Source organism: Chiloscyllium plagiosum, unplaced genomic scaffold (genome assembly GCF_037043375.1).
Source record: "Chiloscyllium plagiosum isolate Xiang-an unplaced genomic scaffold, Cpla_swu_hap1 HiC_scaffold_13, whole genome shotgun sequence".
NCBI classification, from domain to species: Eukaryota; Metazoa; Chordata; class Chondrichthyes; order Orectolobiformes; family Hemiscylliidae; genus Chiloscyllium; species Chiloscyllium plagiosum.
The window spans coordinates 27,208,283-27,233,375 of record NW_028270151.1 but is presented as its reverse complement, the minus strand read 5'-3'; the positions used below and the strand labels follow the sequence as shown (position 1 = coordinate 27,233,375).

Here is a 25,093-nt window from a genome sequence, read left to right as displayed (position 1 = left end):
TGTACTGTCGAACCAGATTAAGACACCAGTACCTGAAACGAGATGACTGCCTTGGTCGGTTAATACTGACCTTTGGGAAGAAAGGTCGTGCCATCTCCTCCTGTCAGTTCTATAGTGCTTTTCACCATGGTTATCCCATAGTCTTTTCCAGTCAATTAATTACTTTTAAATTGTAATTTTTGTTCAAATTAGGAAACTCGGAAGTAAATCTAACCACAGTAAGGTCCATTAACAGAGATAATATCAAGATAATCTGTTTTAATTATCTTCATCACCTACGATCATTTGATGATTCAATCATAACCATAGAAGTGAGAAGGAAATTTGCCCCATTCAGCCTGGGGTGCCATTTTGTAAGATGATCCCTGGCCTATTTGTGGCCAATACTATGCTTTCCTGTCTGTTCCAGAACCCTGAATCCCATGTCAGTATATGATCTGCCTAATCCAGCCTTGGATATACTCAATGAACCAGTACTCGCTGTTCTCTGCAAAATAGAATTCCAAAGACTAGCAACTATGAGAAAAGACATTTCTCTTCAATTGCATCTTAAATAGAAGAATGAAACTGTGTCCCTTGGTCCTACTAGAAAGGATAGCATCCTCTCAAAATCTACTCTGTTAAACCCTCTCAGAGCATTACATGTGTCATTAAGATCATCACTCGTTTTTCTGAACTCCAGTGGGCATAAGTCTGACCTGCACCATCTTTCATCATAAATCAGCCATTTTATTCCAGGAATCATTCCAGCGAACTTTATTTGATTGCTCAAATTCCTTGAGGACGTAAAGACACGGGATACACTAAGGAGAGCCTGTTGATGTGACAGGGTAGAAGGCTCATGAATAATATAAGAGCCCGTGATGTTAGTGGCACAGTACTGGCATGGATAGAGGATTGTCTGACTGGCTGAAGGCAGAGCATGGGGATAAAGGAATCTTTTTCAGGATGGCAGCTGGTGACTAGTGGAATTATGCAGGGGTCTGTGTTGAGACCACAACTATTCACATTATACATCAACGATCTGGATGAAGGAACTGTGGGGATTTTTGCTAAGTTTTCAGGTGACACAAAGATAGGTCGAGGGACAGATAGTGTTGAGAAACAGGGAGACTGCAGAGGGACTTGGGCAGCCTTGGAGAGTGGGAAAAGATGTGGCAGAAGGAATACAATGTACGAAAGTGAGAAGTTATGGACTTTGTTAGGAAGAAAAGAGGCATAGGCTATTTTCTAAACTGGGAAAGGCTTTGGAAATCTAAAACACAAAGGGAGTTCTAGGTCAGGATCTTTTTAAGGTTAACATGCAGGCTCATTTGGCAGTTAAGTTGACAAATGCAGTGTTAACATTAATTTCAAGAAGAGTAGAATATAAGAGGAGAAATATACTACTGAGGCTGTATAAGGCTCTGGTCAGACTGCATTTGGAATATTGTGAGCAGTTTTGGTCACAATAGGAAAGAAACGCTGGCTTTGGAGGGGGCACAGAGGCGTTTACAAAAACAATTCCAAGAATTAAGGACTTGTTGTATGTGGAGCAGCTGAGGGCTCCAGGTCTGTACTTTGTGGAGTTAGGAAGGATGAGGGGGAGTCAAATTGAAACTTTGAGAATACAGAGAGGCCTGGATAGAGTGGATGTGGAAAAGATGTATCGATTAGAAGGGGAGACTCAGACACCAAGGCACAGCCTCCGAGTGAAGGGCCAACCCTCTAGAACTGAGATGAGGAATTTCTTCAGCCAGAGAGTGGTGACTCTGTAAAACTCATTGCTGCTTAAGGCTGAGGAGGCTATGACATTGAGTCCATTTAAAACCAAGACAGGCTCTTTATTGATAAAGGGATCGAGGATGTGCCAGGAGAATGGAGTTGAAAAACATATCAACCATGATTGGGTGGCGGAGCAGACTCAGTTGGTCAAATGGCTTAATTCTGCTCCTATATTTTATGGTCTTTAGGCTCCCAGTGCAAAAATGTACCACCTTATTGAGATGGCTTATATTTTTAAGTTTAATCAAGAGACATATAAGTATTAAGTTAGCCTGGAGCAGTGTTTTGTAGAGGAATAAGACAGTAGACAGTATTTCTTGGGTCTGTTGATTGAAAGAAGCAAAAATAGCCTTTAGTAGAGTGATATGTTGTTCTTGTCGGGTGTGGGAGTTTAGGGACAGTGTACGTGTTGCTGAGGATTATATCTGCAAGAAATGCCGTTGATTGCAAATCCGATCAGATTGAATAGATCAGTTGGAGAAGAGCAAGGAGATGTAATGGATGGCAGTTATAGGATAGGAGAAAAGTTGCAGATACAGTCACATAGGTGGGTTAACTCCAGGAAAGGTAAGAGAGATGGGCAGGTAGTGCAGTAATATTGACTGTCCCCATTTCAAACAGGTATGCTGTTTTGGAAAGTATAGAGGGTGATGGATTCTCAGGGGAATGTAGCACAAACAGCCAAGTTTCTGGTATTAATACAGACTCTAGTGCAATGAGGATTACGTTGGGCTCCAAGAGATCCATTGTGTTCAGGAACTCTCCAGTCCAAAGCACAGACAGACGTTTCTGTGGCCAGCAGCGAAAAATCAGCGAATGGTGTGTCACTCCCTGGTGCAAGGATCAAGGATGTCTCAGATGGTGCAGGATGTTTTCAAGGGAAAGAAGGACCAGCAGGAGATCATTGTACACATTGGAACCAATGACATAGGAAAAGAAAAGGATGAGATTCTGAAGGGAGAATATAGAGAGTTAGGCAGGAATTTATAAAGGAGATCCTTGAGAATAGTAATATCTGGATTACTCCCAGTGCTCCGAGCTAGTGAGTGTAGGAATAGGAGAATAGGGCAGATGCATGCATGGCTGAGAAAGCTGGTGTATGGGAGAAGGATTCACATTTTTGGATCATTGGAATGTCTTCTGGGGTAGAAGTGACCTGTAAAAGAAGGATGGATTGCATCTGAATTGGAAGGGGACTAATATAGTGGCAGGGAGATTTGCTGGAGCTGCTGAGGATTTAAACTATTAAGGGGAGATGGTGAGGAAAGAGATCAATCTGAGACTGGTACAGTTGATAAAAGAAGCCAGTCAACCAGTCAAGGCAGGCAGGGACAAAGCAGAGAACAAGGTAGGACTAATAAATTAAACTGCATTTATTTCAATGTAACAGGCCTAACAGGGAAGGCAGATGAACTCCAGGCATGGTTAGGAACATGGGACTGGGATATGAAGCAGTTACAGAAACATGACTCATGGATGGACATGACTGGCAGCTTCATGTACCAGCATACAAATGCTCAAAACGAAGGGAGGTAAGAGGGGGAGCAGTGTTTTTAAGGGATAGCATTACAGCTGCATTGAGGGAGGATATTCCTGGAAAAACATTACCGCAAAGTTATTTGGGTTGAACTGAAAAATAAGAAAAGGATGATCATATTGGAATTGTATTATAGATCCCAAATAGTCAGAGGGAAATTTGAGAATCAAATTTGTCAGGACATCTCCGTTATCTGTAAGAATAATTGGGTGGTTATGGTAGGGAATTTTAACTTTCCAAACATGGACTGGGACTGCCATTGTGTTCAGGGTTTAGATGGAGAGGAATTTAAGTGTGTACAGGAAAATTTTCTGATTCAATATGTGGATGTACCTACTAGAGAAGGTGCAAAACTTGACCAACTCATAGTCATAGAAATGTACAGCATGGAAACAGACCCTTCAGTCCAACTCGTCCTAGCCGACCAGATATCCCAACCCAATCTAGTCCCACCTGCCAGCACCCGGCCCATATCCCTCAAACCCTTCCTATTCATATACCCATCCAAATGCCTTTTAAATGTTGCAATTGTACCAGCCTCCACCACTTCTGGCAGCTCATTCCATACCCATACCATCCTCTGCGTGAAAAGGTTGCCCCGTAAGTCTCTTTTATATCCTCCACCCCCACCCTAAACCTATGCCCTCTAGTTCTGGACTTCCCGACCCTAGGGAAAAGACTTTGCCTATTTACCCAATCCATGCCCCCTTCATAATTTTGTAAACCTCTACAAGGTCACCTCTCCGCCTCCGACACTCCAGGGAAAACAGCCCCAGCCTGTTCGGCCTCTCCCTATCGCTCAAATTCTCCAACCCTGGCAACATCCTTGTAAATCTTTTCGGAACCTTTCCAAGTTTCACAACATCTTTCCGATAGGAAGGAGACCAGAATTGCACGCAATATTCCAACAGTGGCCTAACCAATGTCTTGTACAGCCACAACATGACCTCCCAACACCTGTACTCAATACTCTGTCCAATAAAGGAAAGCATACCAAATGCCTTCTTCACTATCCTATCTACCTGCGACTCCACTTTCAAGGAGCTATGAAGCTGCAGTCCAAGGTCTCTTTGTTCAGCAATACTCCTTCGGACCTTACCATTAAGTCCTGCTAAGATTTGCTTTCCCAAAATGCAGCACCTCAAATTTATCTGAATTAAACTCCATCTGCCACTTCTCAGCCCATTGGCCCATCTGGTCAAGGTTCTATTGTAATCTGAGTTTAACCCTCTTTGCTATCCACTATAGCTCCAATTTTGGTGTCATCTGCAAACTTACTAACTGTACCTCTTATGGTCGTATCCAAGTCATTTATGTAAGTGACAAAAAGTAGAGGACCCAGCACCGATCCTTGTGGCACTCCACTGGTCATAGGCCTCCAGTCTGAAAAATAACCTTCCACCACCACCCTCTGTCTTCTACCTTTGAGCCAGTCCTGTATCCAAGTGACTAGTTCTCCCTGTATTCCATGAGATCTAACCTAGCTAATCAGTCTCCCATGAGGAACCTTGTCGAACGCCTTACTGAAGTCCATATAGATCACATCTACCGCTCTGGCCTCTTTGTTACTTCTTCAAAAAACTCAATCAAATTTGTGAGACATGATTTCCCACACACAAAGCCATGTTGACTATCCCTAATCTTCTCGAGAAATGAGGCAGGTCAGGTGACTGGAGGTGTCAGTGGGGGAGCACTTTGGGACCAGCATCCATAATTCTATTAGTTTTAAAGTAGGGATAGAAAAGGATAGACCAGATCTAAAAGTTGAAGTTCTAAATTGGAGGAAGACTAATTTTGACTGTATTAGGCAAGAACTTTCAAAAGCTGATTGGGGGAAGATGTTCACAGGTAAAGGGGACAGCTGGAAAATGGGAAGCTTTCAGAAATGAGATGAGAGTCCAGAGGCAGAATGTTCCTATTAGAATGAAAAGAAAGAGGGGTAGGAGTAGAAAATACTGGATGACTAAAGAAATTGAGGTTTGGTTAAGAAAAAGAAGGAAGCATATGTCAGGTGCAGACAGGATAGATAGAGGGAATCCTTAGAGTATAAAGGCTGTAGGAGTATACTTAAGAGGGAAATCAGAAGGGCAAAAAGGGGAAAATGAGATAGCTTTGACAAATAGAGTTAAGGAGAATCCAAAGGGTTTTTACAAATACATTAAGGACAAAAGGGTAACTAGGGAGAGAATAGGGCCCCTCAAACATCAGCAAAGCGGCCTTTGTGTGGAGCCGTAGGAGATGGGGGAGATATTAAACAAATATTTTGTATCAGTGCTTACAGTGGAAAAGGACATGGAAGATATTGAATGTGGGAGAAAATCGATGGTAACATCTTGAAAATCTCCATGTTATAGAGGAGGAAATGCTGGATGTCTTCAAATACAAAAAAGTGAATAAATCTCCAGAACCAGATCAGGTGTACCCTCGAACTCTGGGAAGCTAGGGAAATGATTGCAGTGCCCCTTGCTGAGATATTTGTATCATCGATAGTCACAGTTGAGGTGCCAAAAGACTGGAGGTTGGCTAACGTGGTGCCACTGTTTAAGAAGGGTGGTAAGTACAAGCCAGGGAATTATAGACCAGTGATCTCTGATCGTGTTTTCTGGGTCCTTAAGGGGGAGGGGGAGCAGCCCAAAGTCGTGGTCCACATTGGCACCAATGACATAGGTAGGAAGAGGGCTGAGGATGTTAGGCAGGCTTTCAGGGAGCTAGGTTGGAAGCTCAGAGTTAGAACAAAGAGTTGTTGTCTCTGGTTTGTTACCCGTGCCACGTGATAGAGAGTCGAGGAATAGGGAGAGAGAACAATTAAATGCGTGGCTACAGGGATGGTGCAGGAGGGAGGGATTCCGGTATCTGGATAACTGGGGTTCTTTCTGGGGAAGGTGGGACCTCTATAAACAGGATGGTCTACACCTGAACCTGAGGGGCACCAGTATCCTTGGGGGGAGGTTTGCTGTTGCTCTTGGGGGGGGTTTAAACTAACTCTGCAGGGGCATGGGAACCTAGACTGTAGCTTTAGGGTGCAGGACCTGGAGTGTAGGGAGGTTAGGAACATGGCATTAACCTCAAAGGAGGGTGCCTGTAAACAGGAAAGTGGCTTGAAGTGTGTATACTTCAATGCAAGAAGTATACAAAATAAGGTAGGTGAACTTGCAGCGTGGGTTGGTACCTGGGATTTCGATGTTGTGGCTATTACGGAGACATGGGTAGAACAGGGACAGGATTGGCTGTTGCAGGTTCCAGGGTTTAAATGTTTTAGTAGGGTCAGAGGTGGGGGTAAAAGAGGGGGAGGTGTGGCATTGCTTGTCAAAGATAGTATTACAGCGGTGGAAAGGACGATGGATGAAGACTCGCCATCTGAGGTAGTTTGGGCTGAGGTTAGGAATAGGAAAGATGAGGTCACCCTGTTAGGAGTTTTCTACAGGCCTCCTAATAGTCCTAGAGACGTAGAAGAAAGGATTGCGAGGATGATTCAGGAGAAGAGTGAAAGTAATAGGGTGGTTGTTATGGGGGACTTTAACTTTCCAGATATTGACTGGGAAAGCTATAGCTGGAGTTCTTTAGATGGGTCGGTGTTTGTCCAATGTGTGCAGGAGGGTTTCCTGACACAATATGTAGACAGGCCAACAAGAGGTGAGGCCATACTGGATTTCGTTCTGGGTAACGAACCAGGCCAGATGTTAGAATTGGAGGTAGGTGAGCACTTTGGGGACAGTGACAACAATTCGTTGACTTTTACTCTAGTGATGGAGAGGGATAAGTGTGCACTGCAGGGCAAGAGTTATAGCTGGGAGCAGGGAAATTATGATGCGGTGAGGCATGACTTGGGATGCGTGGCTTGGAAAAGTAGGCTTCAAGGGAAGGACGCAATTGATATGTGGAGCTTGTTCAAGGAGCAACTATTGAGTGTCCTTGATGAGTATGTACCTGTCAGGCAGGGAGGAAAGGGTCGTGTAAGGGAGCCGTGGTTTAATAAGGAATTAGAATCCCTTGTTAAAGGGAAGAGGGCGGCCTATGTAAAGATGAGCCGCGAAGGTTCAACTGGGGCGATTGAGAGTTATAAGGTAGCCAGGAAGGATCTGAAGAGAGAGCTAAGAGCAGCAAGGAGGGGGCATGAAAAGTCCTTAGTTGGTAGGATTAGGGAAAACCTAAAGGCTTTCTATAGGTATGTCAGGAATAAAAGAATGACTCTGGTAGGAATAGGTCCAGTCAAGGATAGTAGTCGGAAGTTGCGTGTGGAGGCTGAAGAGATTGAGGAGACACTGAATGAATACTTTTCGTCAGTATTCACTCAGGAACAGGACATTGTTGCCGATGTGAATACTGAGTCACAATTAATTAGAATGGACGACTTTGAGGTATGTAGGGAAGAGGTGTTGGAAATTCTGGAAAGGGTGAAAATAGATAAGTCCCCTGGGCCTGATGGCATTTATCCTAGGATTCTCTGGGAAGCAAGGGAGGAGATTGCAGAGCCATTGGCCTTGATTTTTATGTCCTCGTTGTCTACAGGAATAGTGCCAGAAGACTGGAGGATAGCAAATGTGGTTCCTTTGTTCAAGAAGGGGAGTAGGGTTAACCCTAGTAACTATAGGCCGGTGAGTCTCACTTCTGTTGTGGGCAAAGTCTTAGAGAGAATTGTAAGGGATTGGATTTATGAACATCTGGATAGGAATAATGTGATCAAGGATAGTCAGCATGGTTTTGTGAAGGGCAGGTCATGCCTCACAAACCTTATTGAATTCTTTGAGAAGGTGACTAAGGAGGTGGACGAGGGGAAAGCGGTAGATGTGGTGTATATGGATTTTAGTAAGGCGTTTGATAAGGTTCCCCATGGTAGGCTACTGCAAAATCTCATTGAGGGTGAGTTAGAGGTTTGGATTAGGAATTGACTGGCTGGAAAAAGACAGAGGGTAGTAGTTGATGGTAAAGGTTCATCTTGGAGTGCAGTTACTAGCGGGGTTCCGCAAGGATCTGTTTTGGGACCATTGCTGTTTGTCATATTTATAAATGACCTGGAGGAGGGGCTAGAAGGTTGGGTGAGCAAGTTTGCGGATGATACGAAAGTCGGTGGAGTTGTTGACAGTGAGGAAGGATGTGGCAGGTTACAGCGGGATATAGATAAGCTGCAGAGCTGGGCAGAAAGGTGGCAAATGGAGTTCAATGTAGGTAAGTGTGAGGTGATTCACTTTGGTAAGAGTAACAAGAAGATGGGGTACTGGGCTAATGGTCGGATACTTGATAGTGTGGATGAGCAGAGGGATCTTGGTGTCCATGTACACAGATCTCTGAAAGTTGCCACCCAGGTAAATAGTGCTGTGAAGAAGGCATATGGCGTACTGGCTTTTATTGGTAGAGGAATTGAGTTCCAGGAGTCCTGAGGTCATGTTGCAGTTGTATACGACTCTGGTGCGGCCACATCTGGAGTATTGTGTGCAGTTTTGGTCGCCAGACTATAGGAAGGATGTGGAGGCATTGGAACGGGTGTAGAAGAGGTTTACCAGGATGTTGCCTGGTATGGTAGGAAGATCGTATGAGGAAAGGCTGAGGCACTTGGGGCTGTTTTCATTGGAGAAAAGAAGGTTTAGGGGTGACTTGATAGAGGTGTACAAGATGATTAGGGGTTGAGATAGGGTTGACCATGAGAACCTTTTTCCACATATGGAGTCAGCTATTACAAGGGGGCATAGCTTTAAATTAAGGGGGGGTAGGTATAGGACAGATATTACGGGTAGATTCTTTACTCAGCGAGTCGGGAGTTCATGGAATGGCTTGCCAGGAGCAGTGGTGGACTCTCCCTCTTTATGGGCATTTAAACGGGCATTGGATAGACATATGGAGGATAGTGGGCTAGTGTAGGTTAGGTGGGCTTGGATCGGCGCAACATCAAGGGCCAAAGGGCCTGTACTGGGCTGTATTTTTCTATGTTCTATGCCTATGTTCTATAAGCTTGATGTCACTCATGGGCAAGTTGTTGGAAGGAATCTTGAGGGACAGGATGTGCATGTATTTGGAGAGGCGGGACTGATTAGGGATAGTCAACATGGCTTTGTGCGTGGGAAATCATTTCTCACAAACTTGGTTGAGTTTTTTGATGAAGTATCAAAAAGGATTGATGAGGGTAGAGTGGTGGATGTGATCTATATGGACTTCAGTAAGGCGTTTAACAAGGTTCCCCATGGCAGATTGGTTAACATGGAATGGAATACAGGGAGAACTAGTCATTTGGATACAGAACTGGCTCAAAGGTAGAAGGCAGAGGATGGTGGTGGAGGATTGTTTTTCACACTGGAAGCCTGTGACCAATGGAGTACCACTAGCATCGATGCTGGGCCTCTACTTTTTGTCATTTACATAAATGATTTGGATGTGAGCATAACTGGTATAGTTAGTAAGTTTGCAGATGACACCAAAATTGGACGTGTAGTTGACAGTGAAGAAGGTTATCTTCAATTACAACAAAATCTTGATGAAATGGGCTGAGAAGTGGCAGATGGAGTTTAATTTAGATAAATGCGAGGTGCTGCTTTTTGGGAAAGCAAATCTTAGCAGGACTTATACACTTAATGGTAAGGTCCTAGGGAGTGTTGCTGAACAAAGAGATCTTGGAGTGCAGGTTCATAGCTCCTTGAAAGTGGAGTCACAGGTTGATGGGATAGTGAAGAAGGCATTTTGGTCAGAGCATTGAGTATAGGAGTTGGGAGGTCATGTTGCAGTTGGTTCGGCCACTGTTGGAATATTGCGGGCAGTTCTGGTCTCCTTCCTATCTGAAGGACGTTATGAAATTTGAAAAGGTTCAGAAAAGATTTACAAGGATGTTTCCAGGGTTGCAGGATTTGAACTATCGGGAGAGGTTGAATAGGCTGGTGCTATTTTCCCTGAAGTGTCGGAGACTGAGGGGTGACCTTGTAAAGATCTATAAAATCACGAGAGGCATGGATAGTGTAAATAGACAAAATTTCATTCCTGGGGTGGGGGAGTCCAGAACTAGAGGGCATAGGTTTAGGGTGAGAGGGGAAAGATATAAAAGAGACCTAAGGGGCAACGTTTTCATGCAGAGGGTGGTAAATGTATGAAATGAGCTGCCAGAGGAAGTGTTGGAGGCTAGTACAATTGCAGCATTTGAAAAGGCATTTGGATGGGTATATGAATAGGAAGGGTTTGGAGGGATATGGGCCAGATGCTGGCAGGTGCGACTAGATTGGGTTGGGATATCTGGTCGGCGTAGACGAGTTGGACTAAAGGATCTGTTTTTGGCTGTGCATCTCTATGATTCTGAGACTAAAACTGTAACAAATCTCTAGGTTCAGTTTCGCCAATTCCCTGTACTTTGTAGCAAGTTATCCATGCTCTTACGCACCAGTCCCCCTGCATTCAAGCACAGTTTGAGCACATTCTTAACTGACTGACAGATAAACATATGCCATCATGCTAACAGAAACCACCCTGCTACTCATTAAGCATTACCTGTGGGATCTTTTACAACAACCCGAGGCAGCATTTTCATGTCCTCTCAAAGAGGGAAAAGCCTCAGTAATGGTACTGGTCATGTCAGTCTGGGTTATGGGCTCAACTCTGTGGACTGAAGCTTGAACCACAGACGTCTAGCTCAGAGATGAAGGAGCTACGGTTTGAGCAAGAACTTCTTTAAATTGTTCTTGAAAAGCTGATATTGAATTTGCTGTTGCTGCATTAATGCTGTCTGCTCTGATGACAGGGTGGCGTGATCCTGGTATCTCATGATGAACGGCTGATTCGTATGGTTTGCAAGGAGCTGTGGGTGTGCGGCTGTGGTACTGTGAAGCGAGTGGATGGTGGCTTTGACGAGTATAAAGACATTCTCCAGGAACAATTTCGCAAAGAAGGATTTCTATGAGATCGCAATATTCAGCCCAACTATTTTCTAAACTGGGCTGTGGGGACAGATTGTCAGTGACTTGCTGCATTCATCAAGCAAGGCTGTGAATATGGCCCACTTTTGGCATCTCCCTCCCATTTCCTCATTTTAAGGAATTGATCGCTCTTGGTTCCCTAAATTAGCAACCAGAGATTTGTTTACACTATTCCAGCCTTGGAACTTTTATTACTATTTGTTTATCTATAAATTAGTACATCAATTAATTAAACAAACCCCTCAATCCCTTCCACACCCTTCCCTGTTAAGTAAGTGTAGCCCATGCTGTCAGTTGGAAACCTGCAATGATGGCAGTTCAATGGAATAACCTATTGCTAATGTAACAATTAATAAATATTTTTCCCTCCTCTCCCTTTCAAAAGTCCAGTCCCTATCAGTAAGGTTTTGTGGGCACAAATAAATTTGAAATTGTTTGGTTTGGGGAAATGTTTCTGCATGCAGATGGCTTGAATATCACATTCAGTGATGGCCTAGCCAATATTTGGGGTTTGAAGAAGCCCTGTAAAACCTCTGTACAACTCTCATTTGCTGCTGCTTTCCCATTGTTTGATGCAGACTGGATCAGTTCTGGTAATATCCCCAGAACCTGGAGTCAAGACAACACCAAGCTGGATTCTAGCCAATGGGTGAAGTCATTTTGAGTGCTTAAGGATGTTCCTTACTGTGCTGTAACATGTAGCGAGAATGCTTTGTCATCGGGCTACATTTGAGTGGATTTTGTCTCAAACTTGAATAATACCAGCATATCATTTAACTACCATAAACATTTTCAAACATTGAATTTAGTTGACTTATTTTGTTAACAATGTCGCAGATTTACTATGCACCCACCTGCAAATACGCTCTTCATCTGTTTTGGGAGTGCTAACCTCCTTTTCGATTATCAGTGTCCATTCATGGGATGAGCTATGCTGCCAAGTCTATATCTATCAATTCAGATCAAACCTTAAATACTGTGTCCAGTTTGGGTCATGATGATTCTTGCGAAAATTATAGCTAAGAATTCTGAGGAATTCTCAACATCACAGGACTGAACCAGATGCAAATAAATGGATATCCAAAATAAAAACAAAAATGCTGGAGAAACTGAGGCAGCATCTGTGAATTGTGTAGGTGTTATAGTTTCAGGTCAATGACTTTGTTTTTTCACAGGGAATGAGGAAGAAGAAAGAGGTGTTGAAGTGTTCCCACAAATATATATTTTTTAAAAGTTGTTGAGAGCTGACCTGACTGAGGTCTGCATCAAAGCATCTTTTCCCTATCTGTCCAGATCTCAGGAGTGAGAAACAATAACTCTACAGGTCAATGACATTTTATACTGAGAAAAATTAGAATTTTAATAGGCTTTAAGCAGGTAAAATGAATTTATAAAGAATCAAGAAAGACCTGTGAAACAGTAGAACATAGGCTCAGACATTGAAGAACTAAATTAAATCAATCTGTTTTCTCCTCGTGAAACTCATGAGGGAACCCAGATGCATGCTTGTTCTGTTCTTTTGTTCTTGGCTCCTTCATCCTAAGAGTTAGCTTTTCAATGGCTTTGCCTATTGGTTAGACGTTGAGAGTCAGAGATGTACAACATAGAAAACATCCTTCAGTCCAACCTGTCCACGCCGACCAGATATCCCAACCCAATCTAGTCCCACCTGCCAGAACCCAGCACATATCCCTCCAAACCCTTCCTATTCATATACCCATCCAAATGCCTCTTAAATGTTGCAATTGCACCAGCCTCCAACACTTCCTCTGGTAGCTCATTCCACACACGTACCACCCCCTGTGTGGAAAATGTTGCCCCTTCGGTCTCTTTTATACCTTTCCCCCCCTCACCCTAAACCTATGCCCTCTCGTTCTTGACTCACTGACCCCGACGAAAAGAACTTGTCTATTTATCCTATTCATGCCCCTCATAATCTTGTAAACTTCTATAAGATTACCCCCTCAGCTTCCGAAACTCCATGGAAGTGTCCGTTCAGCCTCTCCCTGTAGCTCATTCTCCAACCCTGGCAACATCCTTGTAAGTCTTTTCTGAACCCTTTCAAGTTTCACAACATCTTTCCGTTGGGAAAGAGACCAGAATTGCACGCAATATTCCAACAGTGGCCTAACCAATGTCCTGTACAGCCACAACATGATCTCCCAATTCCTGTACTCAATACTCTGACCAATAAAGGAAAGCATACCAAACGCTGCCTTCACTATCCTATCTACCTGTGAATCCACTTTCAAGAAGCTCAGAAGCGGCACTCCAAGGTCTCTTTGTTCAGCAACACTCCCTCGGACTTTACCATTCAGTGTATAAGTCCTGCTAAAATTTGCTTTCCCAAAATGCAACACCTCGCATTTATCTAAATTAAACTCTTATCTTCCACTTGTCAGCCCATTGGCCCATCTGGTCCAGATCCTGTTGTAATCTGAGCTAACCCTCTTTGTTGTCCACTATAACTCCACTTTTGGTGTCATCTGCAAACTTACTAACTATACCAATTATGCTCACATCCAAATCATTTATGTAAATGACAAAAAGTGGAGGGCCCAGCACCGATCCTTGTGGCACTCCACTGGTCACAGGCCTCCAGTCTGAAAAACAACCCTCCACCACCACCACCCTCTGTCTTCTACCTTTGAACCAGGTCTGTATCCAAATGGCTAGTTCTCCCTGTATTCCACGAGATCTAACCTAGCTAATTGGTCTCCCATGGGGAACCTTGTCGAACGCCTTACTGAAGTCCATATAGATCACATCTACTGCTCTGCCCTCATCAATCTTCTTTGTTACTTCTTCAAAAAACTCGACCAAGGTTGTGAGACATGATTTCCCACGCACAAAGCCACGTTGACAATCCCGAATCAGTCCTTGCCTTTCCAAATACATGTACATCCTGTCCCTCAGGATTCCCTCCAACAACTTGCCCATCACCGAGGTCAGGCTCACCAGTGGATAGTTCCCTAGCTTGTCTTTATTGCCCTTCTTAAACAGTGGCACCACATTTGCCAACCTCCAGTCTTCCGGCACCTCACCTGTGACTATCTATGATACAAATATCTCAGCAATCACTTCTCTAGCTTCCCACAGAGTTCTCGGGTACACCTGATCAGGTCCTTGGGATTTATCCACTTTTTACCGTTTCAAGACATCCAGCACTTCCTCCTCTGTAATATGGACATTTTGCAAGATGTCACCATCTATTTCCCTACAGTCTATATCTTCCATATCCTTTTTCACAGTAAATACTGATGCAAAATATTCATTTAGTATCTCCCCCATTTTCTGTGGCTCCCCTCAAAGGCCACCTTGCTGATCTTTGAGGGGCCCTATTCTCTCCCTAGTTATCCTTTTGTCCTTAATATATTTGTGAAATAGCTTTGGATTCTCCTTAATTCTATCTCACATCCTCGTTTTGCCCTCCTGATTTCCCTCTTAACTATACTCCTACTTTCTTTATACTTTTCTAAGGATTCACCCTATCTATCCTGTCTCTACCTGACATATGCTTCCTTCTTTTTCTTAACCAAACCCTCAATTCCTTTAGTCATCCAGCATTCCCTATACCTACCAGCCTTCCCTTTCACCCTGACAGGAATATACTTTCTCTGGATTCTTCTCATTTCTGAAGGTTTCCCATTTTCCAGCCGTCCCTTTACATGCGAACATCTGCCTCCAATCAGCTTTCGAAAGTTCTTGCCTAATACCGTCAAAATTGGCCTTTCTCCAATTTAGAACTTCAACTTTTAGATCTGGTTTATCCTTTTCCATCACTATTTAAAAATGAATAGATTATGGTCGCTGGCCCCAAAGTGCTCCCCCACTGACACCTCAGTCACCTGCCCTGCCTTATTTCCCAAGAGTAGGTCAGGTTTTGTACCTTCTCTAGTAGGTACATTCACATACTGAATCAGAAAGTTGTCTTATGCGCACTTAAGAAATTCCTCTCCATCTAAACCCTTAACACTATGGCAGTCCCAGTCGATATTTGGAAAGTTATAATCCCCTACCATAACCACCCTATTATTCTTACAGATAGCTGAGATCTCCTTACAAGTTTGTTTCTCAATTTCCCACTGACTAATGGGGGGGGGGGGTGTCTATAATACAATCCCAGTAAGGTGATCATCCCTTTATTTCTCAGTTCCCAAATAAGTTACCTGGATGTATTTCTGGGAATATCCTCCCTCAGCACAGCTGTAATGCTATCCCTTATCAAAAAGGCCACCCCCCCCCCCCCCCCCCTCTCTTGCCTCCCTTTCTATCCTTCCTGTAGCATTTGTATCTTGGAACATTAAGTGCCAGTCCTGCCCATCCCTGAGCCATGTTTCTTTATTCCAATCCCATGTTCCTAAATATGCCCTGAGTTCATCTGCCTTCCCTGTTAGGCCCCTTGCATTGAAATAAATGCAGTTTAATTTATTAGTCCTACCTTGTCCCTGCCTGCCCTGACTGTTTGTTTGACTCATTTCTGTTCTCAGCTGTACCTGTCTCAGATCGAGCTCTTTCCTCACTATCTCCCTGGGTCCCCCCACCCTCCCAGTTCAATTCCTCCCAAGCAGTTCTATCAAATTTCCCTGCCAGTATATTAGTCTCCTTCCAATTTAGGTGCAATCCGTCCTCCTTGTACAGGTTTTCTAGGATTATAAAATTGAAGAATGTTATTTACATTTTTGAAGCGGTTCTTTCACCCTTTTTATCTTCTGCCTGCTGAATGAGGTTAGAAGAGCTTATAACCAGAGTGGGTGGAGTCTTTGATGTTACATCCGAGGCATTAAGAAGTGTAGATGGAGTCAACAGATGGAAAGTTGGTTTGCACAATGGCCTCGACTGGATTCATAATCTTTTGTAGTTTCTTACAATCCGAGGCAGATCGGTTGCCATACCAGTCGTGATGCATCCAGATAGAATGCTTTCTATGGTCCATACTATGGATGTGGAATTTCCTTAGCCTCCTGAGGAAGAAGAGGAATTGTTCTAATATTTAGAATTAATGAGAGAAACTGGAAATTGATGTTGCTAATAAAAAATTTCTAATTTAATCTTCTAAAAATCAAACTGGAAGAAAGGTAACTGGAAATAAGTTCAAAATGGGACGAGGATCTTAGTAAGGAGAAATGAAGAGAAATAAATTATTTAAAAAGCTTGGACTTCAAAGACGCTGTGAAGTCATACTGCATGATTTAGCTAGAGGAAAGCTTAGAGAGTAGTTCAGAAGATGAATCTGATTTCCGTGAGGATTTGATGTAACTAGATATTTTAATTTAGAGCCTATATTTACAGAGTATGATGTTGAAAGATATTTCACATCACTTGAAGTAGCCAAGAGGTGCTTAGATCTTATTGTATCTATTGGTACAGTTGTGAATACCAGTTTGGCACAGCAATTTACAGGTTATTATAAAAAAAAAACTTGATTCAAACAATGCACTTAAAATTTTATAACCCCAGAAAAGTCTTAGCAACAGGTAAAGCCATTTTGACATTCCAGTCTATGTAATACCTTACAACAACTCATGTTTTTATGCTCTGTTTTAAATGGATGTACACTTACTCAGATTATGCTATCCAGATCCTGATCCTCCCACAAGGGGGAGCAACTTTATCAAGCCCCATAAAAACCTTTTATGTTACAAAAAGATATTCTCTCTTCTAAACTCATTTATAATGAATACAGGCCTGCCACACTCAAGCTGTCCTCATAAGAATGTACTATACATAAAGTCTGTTCTCTGTCTTTAATAGTTTTTAAGATGGAGGGGGACAATCCACAACTTTGTCGCTGTTCGGAATCTTTCTGGTCCAAGGAGACGTATACATCCATTCCTCGCACTGCCAGAAACTTGGCTGACAGACTGATATCTGTCCCTCCATAAACCACTCATTCACAGGGAGACAGATCAAAACCATCCCTAAATAACACTATGTTAACCTGGCCCAAGATATGGAATCAAAGGAGTAGTCAAGAAAATTATTCTCAACCTTATTTTTATATCTCATTCTGGGATTAACCAACCCCTTCATGAAAAGTTGTCAAGGTATAATTTGTTAGTAATATGATGATAATCAATTTGATTGAAGCAACCACATATTGATTACCTTTAATATTTAGCCGATATAGTTAATTTGCCTTATCTTAAATGAACCATTAAGTGTGCCTATTGTTTTAAGACTGACAGATAATGATTACATCTGGACATATCTTGTTTCTATACTTCTCACCATCTGCTTTTAAAAGGCACTTTTCAAACACAGTTACAAATTTAGTAGGGGTAATATTCAGCTTTTAATTTTAATTGTTATTCTTCAATAATAAGACTTGAGATGCTACTTCTAATTAGGGGCAGCACGATGGTTATCACTGCTGCCTCACAGCACCAGGGACCTGGGTTCAATTCCTACCTCGGGCAACCATCTATGTGGAGTTTGCACATTCTCCCCGTGTCTGCTTGGGTTTCCTCCGGGTGCTCCGGTTTCCTCCCACAGTCCAAAGATGTGCAGGCCAGGTGAATTGGCCATGCTAAATTGCCCGTAGTGTTAGGTGGGTTAGTCAGGGGTAAATACAGGGGAGTGAGTTTCTCTTCGGAGGGTCGGTGTGGACTTGTTGGGCCGAAGAGACTGTTTCCACACTGTAGGGAATCTAATCATTCATCTGTTGCTGGCTATGGCTACTTAATTAATATTAATCTGAGTTTGTGGTTTGAAATTAAAATAGGGTGTTATGTAATGCAATTCTACAAAATGTCTTCATGGCTTTGTTAGATTAGCAGTATGTAAAATGCCTCTAAAACTGGCCATGGTAAGCAAACTACATTAAAAAAAACTAAGTATTTAAAATGCAAGCCTGCTGACAGTCTATAAGGAGCACTAAGGAATATTCAAGTAATAAAGCACAGGTGAAGGTTTTAGCTGAAGCAAGCTATTTGATAGTTATGTACAAAAACAAATAATGGAGGTTTGCTTCCCATTCTGTACAGAGTATGGTAGTGATGAATGTTTGAGGCCTTGGGCCTGAAGGAATCATATTCAAGCATGATACACATTCCCTATTACCAATCTGTAACTTGGCAGTGATCAGCAAATGGCTTTATGGTGAAAAGTCCAATTCCTACAGTTAATTGTGGAATGTAAAAATGGGAAAAGGGACGGAGGTCTGTGAAATGGTACTCCCTACATTAGGGCTAAGGCTAGGAATGCACTCCTGCACTTTAAGAGAAGAGAGAGACAACAATGATTACTAATCAAGAAGCTGCTCCTATTAGCCAACATTGGCAAAATATTGCAGAGCTAATCACAGGACAAGTAAATTACCCAACTTGTATTTTTTTTAAATCAATATGAACAGTTACTTCTTGGAAGGTTCATTCATTAGGCTAGTTCCTAATGTGTCATGGGGAAATGTACAACAAGTTGCATATAAACATATTAGGGTTGAGATAAATCAGATGGGACCTTATTGAAACACAAGTTTCTGAGGGAGCTTGACAGAATGGTATGGAGAAGATATTTCCCCTTGTCGAGAAGGTTAGAGCCAAGGCACAATTTAAAGGTAAGGGTCTCCCTTTTCAGAGTCTTGGGTCTTTGGAATTCTCTTCCTCAGACAGCAGTAGAAACAAGGCCACTGAATATATTCAAGACTAAGTTAGATAGACTTTTGACCTATAAGAAAGGTATCAAAGGGGTATGGGAATACTTCCTTCAGACCAAACAGGTAGTCAATGGCACCTATGTAGGATATGTGGAATAGTCCATCTTCTGCAGTTACACTGGTACCATTCTCCACCTTTTCCTCTGCTACATTGATGACTGTTTGAGTGCCACCTCATGCTCCCATGAGGAGATTGAACAGTTATCAACTTCACGACCACCTTCCACCCTGACCTTAAGTCCACCTGGATCATCTCAGATACCTCCCTCCTCTTCCAGGACCTCTCCATCTTGGGCAACCAACTCACAGACATCTATTATTTCAAACCCACCAACTCCCACAACTACCTGGACTATCCTCAGGCTTTCAAGTGTTTTTTAAAATAAAAACAAGTGAAAAAAACTTGTACAGTGAAAGGAGAGTGGCCAGCTCAATTTTTCTCTGGTTTTGGTAATCTGGCTGTTCATTGAAAGCAGTCAAGCATTTGGAGGCTGCTGGTCCAAGAAGCAGTGACGTGGAAGAGTGTTCCATGCTGCCATCTCATTCTCTCCTGAAAGACCCTGTGCTTTTTTTGCCAAGGGGTGTTTATGGGGATTGTTGCAAGTGTTGGGAACAACATCATTAAGTTGGGATAATCCAGGTTTTCAGAGAGGTCAAGTTATTCTGTATTCCATTCGGTAATCTTATAAAAATAAAATCTATTTTGTTTAAAACTAAGTAGTTGGACCAGTTGCATCCCACCTGGAATATTTGTTATGCTTCCTTAATACAAATATCAAAGTTATGGCCTGGGCCACTTTCTTGAAGTGTTTTGAAGTGGTCTGACCTGGTACAAAACATTAAGGTCCATAATTTCCCCTCCCACGTGATCAACAATGCCCTCCAGCCCCTCCACCCTTGAACCCCATAATTCTCATCTTCTCCTCCCTAATCTCTGGCTACACTGTATTATCCTCCACCATCTACAATTCAGACCCCAGAGATATATTTCCCTTCCCACCCTTATCTGCGTCCACAGAGACCATTCCCTCAACTTTCTCATTAGGTCCAAACCCACAAACCAACCCACCCTCCCCACCTTCCTTGCCATTGTAAGAGGTGTAAAACCTGTGCCCACAAACCACCACACCCCTCCTCCAACCTCTATCCAAGGCCCCAAAGGATCTTTTCACATCCGGCAGAGATTTTCCTGAATATCCAAACGCTCATCTACTATGCATGTTGCTCTCTGTGTGGTCTCTATATCAGGGAGACAGGACGCCAACTCTTGGAATGTTTCAGGGAACATCTCTAGGATATACACCAAACAGCCCCACCGCCCTATGGCTGACCACTTCAACTCCAACTCCCCCAAGGACATGCAAGTCCTGGGCTGCCTCAGCCACCAAATCCAAGCCACCCCATGACTGGAGGAAGAATGCCTTATCTTCAACCACATGGCATCAGTGATTTCACTGGTTTCCAAATCCTCCCTCCCCCCACCTCATCCCAGATCCAACCCTTTAATTTGGCAACACGCTCTTGACCTGTCCATTTTCCTTCCTACCGATCCACTCCACCCTCCCCACTTGCATCACCCTATTACCACCTTCTCCACCTCCACCCTATTTATCTCAGCATATCACCCCCCCCCCAAAAAAAAAACAAACATTCTTGAAGGGCTTATGCCCAAACTGTTGACTCTCCTACTCCTCTGATACTGCCTGACCTGCAGTGTTTTTCCAGTGCCACACTGAGTATGGAAAGAGGGTAACTGGAGATGCAGGCAAGAAAGCAATACATCTTCTATGCATCTATTGCCCTTGTTTTTCAAGATGGTAAACATCCTGGGTTTGGAGGCTGCTGTTAAATAAGCCTTAGCAAGTTGCTGCAGAATATCCTTTGTAAATGGTACATGCTGAAGAGGGAATATTTATGGACAGGATACTGATCAAATCATTTGATGGTTATGCTGGATAACATTGAGTTTAAGTGTTCGAACTGTATGTATCCTTGCAGGTAGGTGGAGAGTATTCCACCACACTATTGAATTGTGTCTAAGTGACTGACAGCCTTTGGGGGAAAGTCAGGTGTTTCACTTACTGAGAAATTACCCAGCCTCACTTCCTTTTCTAGCCACAATATTTAATATAGCTGAACTAGTTAAATGGCTTTCCATTGGAAATCCCCACCATAGGTAGATATGATGGGAAATTCTATGATGACAGTATTATTGATCATTAAGAGGAGATGGTTGGATTCTGTTGTTGGATGTGATCATTTTTTTGACAGGAATGTGACAAATGTTATTTATCAGAGGCCTGATTATTGTCAAAATTCTTCTTTGTGCAACTATGGATGGCTTTAGTAATTGAAGATAGTGAATGAAACTGAACATGATTCATTGAATAGCAAGTATCCCTATTTATATTTGGGATGGGAGTCACTGCTGGAGAATCAGAAAATAGTTGACCTCGGCCACCACGCTGAGGAACCGTAGATCAACATGGAGAAATCTTCCTTTGGCAGGTATGATTCCAACCAGTGCAGATGTTTCCTCGCTGCTGTACTCAGTCCAGTAACACTTGATATGAAGGGCATTTGTTTTCTCCTAACTCTGTCCATGTTTAGATCAAACCTGTAATGAGGTTAAATGCCCAGTGACACTGATAAAACAAACTGAATATGACAGCAGGTTGTTGCTGAATAAGCACAGCTTGACACTACTTAGCTCATGCTCAGACAATTGGCCAGGTTGAATTTTGTCTGCTGTGTGAACAGGACATAAATGGGCAGTCTTCCACCTTGTTGAGTTAGATGCCAATATTGCAGCTATAATGAAAAAGCTTCAGTAGAACACAGCTAGTGCTGGGATTTTCAGGACTAAGACTTTGCACTATCTTCAGCCATTTCTTCTTATTAGCGTGAATAGAATTAGGTAAAGATAAACAATGGGGGAACATCAGGACCTCTTACATTAGTCATTGAACCAGAATCGATCTCCTGACTTGAGGGTAACAGAAGAACAAGAGAAAAACAAGGTCAGTAGGTATTAAAGTTGAATGCCATTCTTCAGCTGCAAGTAGGCCATAGCCAAAATCCTGCTACATCTGATCTTAGTCAGTCCCAGTTAGCACATGGTGTCACAGGACATAAGATACAGTCTGCACAAGTAGAGGGCAGTGGAATTTGGACTCCATCTCATTGCAGTGACATTAGCAATCTAGTCAGCAGTTCAGAGATGGTATCTACCACCTTCTCAATGACACCTAGGTATGACCAGCAACTTCCAGATTTTAACATCTAAAATGGCAATAATCCAGAACTAAAATCAGCATAGAAGCTTTTGTGCCACTATGCCACTCACAGCATGACACTCCAATTTAGTGTGAAACATGTCATGAGTCACAGCATGAAAACAGACCCTTTGATTTAGTCAATCCACAACAACTATATTCCCAAACTAAACTCGTCCCACATGCCTGAAGTTGGCACATATTGCTCTAAACCTTATCCAAATGCCTTTTAAACATCATAACTATATTTGCATCCATCACTTCCTCTGGTAGTTCATTCCACACAGACTGTACAAGGTTGCCCCCATTCCTTTGAAAATCTCACTTTAGTCTGCCCCTTAGTTCTGAGCCCCTCCCCCATCCTACAGGAAAACTCTGGTCATTCATCTTATCTATACCCCTCAAGAGGTCACCCTTCAACCTCCTATGTTCCACTGAAGATAAACAGACTGGAAAGTCTGAGTTAGTCTCAATCCTTCCATTACCAGCAACATTCTGGTAAATCCTTTCTGAAAGCTCTCCAGTTTAATAATCCTTCCTATAAACAGGGCAAGCAGAACTGCTGCCAGAGTGAGCCAACTTTACCAAATTGGTGAAAGTAAATTTGGCATTACTACAGCTTGGTGAACCATTCCATAAATCCCTAGATGGAGATAAATCTGCTGTTCTGTCAATATTGTTGAATTTTGATACTAATATTTAAAACAGGAAAAAGAAAATTGTTATTTATGCAAACTATTTTGCATGTCCAAGTTTAAAATGTTGGTATTATCTGTCATAAGTTCTCCCATATACCCAGCAAAGGTTTAAATGCACAGTACTGCATGACTAGCAGATCCAGATTACTATCTCTAAAAAGGATTCTGAATCACTGATTCGTGCCAATTTTTAAAATTGGCACGATCACTTACATATTGCTACTGGAATAATGTTGTTTGTTGGATCTTAAATGGGCTAATACAAGCTGGTGGATTCTAAGGGTAAGGAAATGTGAGAAAAGTGACTTTTGACTAAAGGTTGACATAATCCAGACCAGGGGAAGCCAGCTTTTCATGGGTATGAAGCCAGACTGCAGAAGTTCATACCAGCTGTCAGACAGGGAGGAAAGTAATTCTGAAAAGAATCTGATTGAGACAGTCTACTAACATTAAAGAAAATACTGGACTTGCTGCACTTTTTTATACCCTGAAGTGAAGTAGAATAAAAGTAATTGAGAGCCCCTCTAGAAATAAAGATACGGCAGATTCTGATCTGACTACCTTAGGGCATTTATTTCTAATGAGGAGGAGAAATCAGAAGTGGGCATGTTAGAGATCAAACAAAATCAGTTCTGGTCACAAGTGTCAATTGATGGATTATGCTAATACAAATACTGCTCAGTGGTTAAATTCAATTATTGCTTTCACATTACAAGCAACTTCGTTTTCAAAGTTGAGTTGGTTAAGAGGATTTTCAACAAATTATAAATTTCAGTCTATCGCCTCTTTGGGGCCAATGCAGAGAATCGCTTGCGCCTGCAAAGAGAAAGCATTAAAATCTGTCTGTGTAGAGGGACCAGAAAATCTCCAGAAACAGTCTTCCATTCACCTTTCTCTGTAAATCCCCAACTGAAGGAGGGATAGAATGTTTTCAAAGATAGTAAAAGGATAAATTCACAATTAGTGAAAGAGAGCATCTATGTACAAACAGCCTAGTCAAAAGACAGCTAAAAAGGAATCAGAAAATTGTGTAAACCAATTGTTTCTGCTTTCCCATCACTAATATCCTTTGTGTCTTTAATGTGACTGGGACCTTAGAAGGTGTAAAATTCAGTGTAAGTTAGCAATGCACAATTCCTAATTTCCATTGGTTGAAGACAGTTTGTAATAAATTTGCTTGTCAAGTACAGAAACCTGGAGTGTTTATTTTTAAATGAATTCCCCTCAGGCAAAATGGGTACTTGGGATCATTTATCTAAATTGTTAAACATTTAAGATTAATAATACAGGGACTTTATTTTCAGTGGACTAAGCCTATGCCAATGAATTGGGGCAGATAGACTTTCCCTGACTACTGTAAATCAAAGACTGGTACCACCAGTAACACACTTTAGTGTTATAAGGTGACAGATCTGTTTCCACCAGTAACGTACTCATTGGAATGACAGACCTGTTCCCATGATAAATGTTGTATTGTTAAAACCAGACCTGTAGTATTGGATGCTCATTTCTGAACTGTCACTTCTAAATTCAAAATTATGATCAAGCTCGATGTTGCTCATCCAGCAATCTCAGCTGGGATCATAATTGCATCCTAGTGTTATGTAGGAACAGATTTGACACCAGTACTGTACTCCAGTATTATACAACAGACCTGTATGCACTGGTAACAGCTTAAATATTGGCCAACTCTAGTCAGCATTACTGTACCCCTGTTATTCATTAAGACCCATAGCCACCAGTACAGTACTCTAGTATTACCCAAGGACAAGCCTGTTAGTAGATCCCAGTTTTATACAGCAAAAGGTCTTTCCCCACTAGTGTACACAGTTATGCAGGGACAAACTATTATGGTAACAGTAACAGATCTGTTCCTATAAGTCCAATACCCCAGTGTAATGACAGCCCTATGCTCACAGTATTACTTCCCAGTGGGGTATAGTGATAGACTGGTCTCCACTTATCCAGATCTGAATGCATCACTGCAGTATTATATCATGACATCTGTGCCCACCAGTACTGTACCTGTTATATAGCAACAAAATAATTTACCAGTGGTATGTGGTAGTGATAGGCAGTGACAGACTTGTCTTTACAATATTCTGTTATGCTGCAACAGATCTGTCCCTACCAGTGCTACATCCAGTGTTATACTGTAATAGACCTGTCCCCACCAACACGATCTAGTATTAGAGTTCAAACTTGTCCCCCACCAGGACCATGCTGTTAAGCAGTCAAAAATCCTGTCTCCAATAATGGACCTATTATAGAGA

At 42.3% G+C, this 25,093-nt stretch overlaps 1 protein-coding gene and 1 long non-coding RNA gene across 5 annotated transcripts in view; one reads left to right on the top strand and one right to left on the bottom strand.

Moving 5' to 3' along the window:
• abcf3 (ATP binding cassette subfamily F member 3) overlaps nucleotides 1-11,994 on the top strand; it is a 102,365-nt gene extending 90,371 nt beyond the window's left edge. For all 3 annotated transcript variants that reach the window (XM_043702561.2, XM_043702562.2, XM_087993391.1), the window contains one exon: nucleotides 11,016-11,994. In XM_043702561.2, the coding sequence (XP_043558496.1) occupies nucleotides 11,016-11,174 (159 nt within the window). In that variant the 3' untranslated portion in view covers nucleotides 11,175-11,994. The remainder of the gene's footprint in view (nucleotides 1-11,015) is intronic.
• LOC122556103 (uncharacterized) overlaps nucleotides 1-25,093 on the bottom strand; it is a 40,854-nt gene that overhangs the window by 5,399 nt on the left and 10,362 nt on the right. The window contains exon 2 of one of the 2 annotated variants that reach the window (XR_015759126.1): nucleotides 15,869-16,154. This is a non-coding gene — a long non-coding RNA (uncharacterized LOC122556103). Of the gene's footprint in view, nucleotides 1-15,470; nucleotides 16,155-25,093 lie in introns of those variants that run through there. The other variant, XR_015759127.1, reaches the window with a different exon arrangement.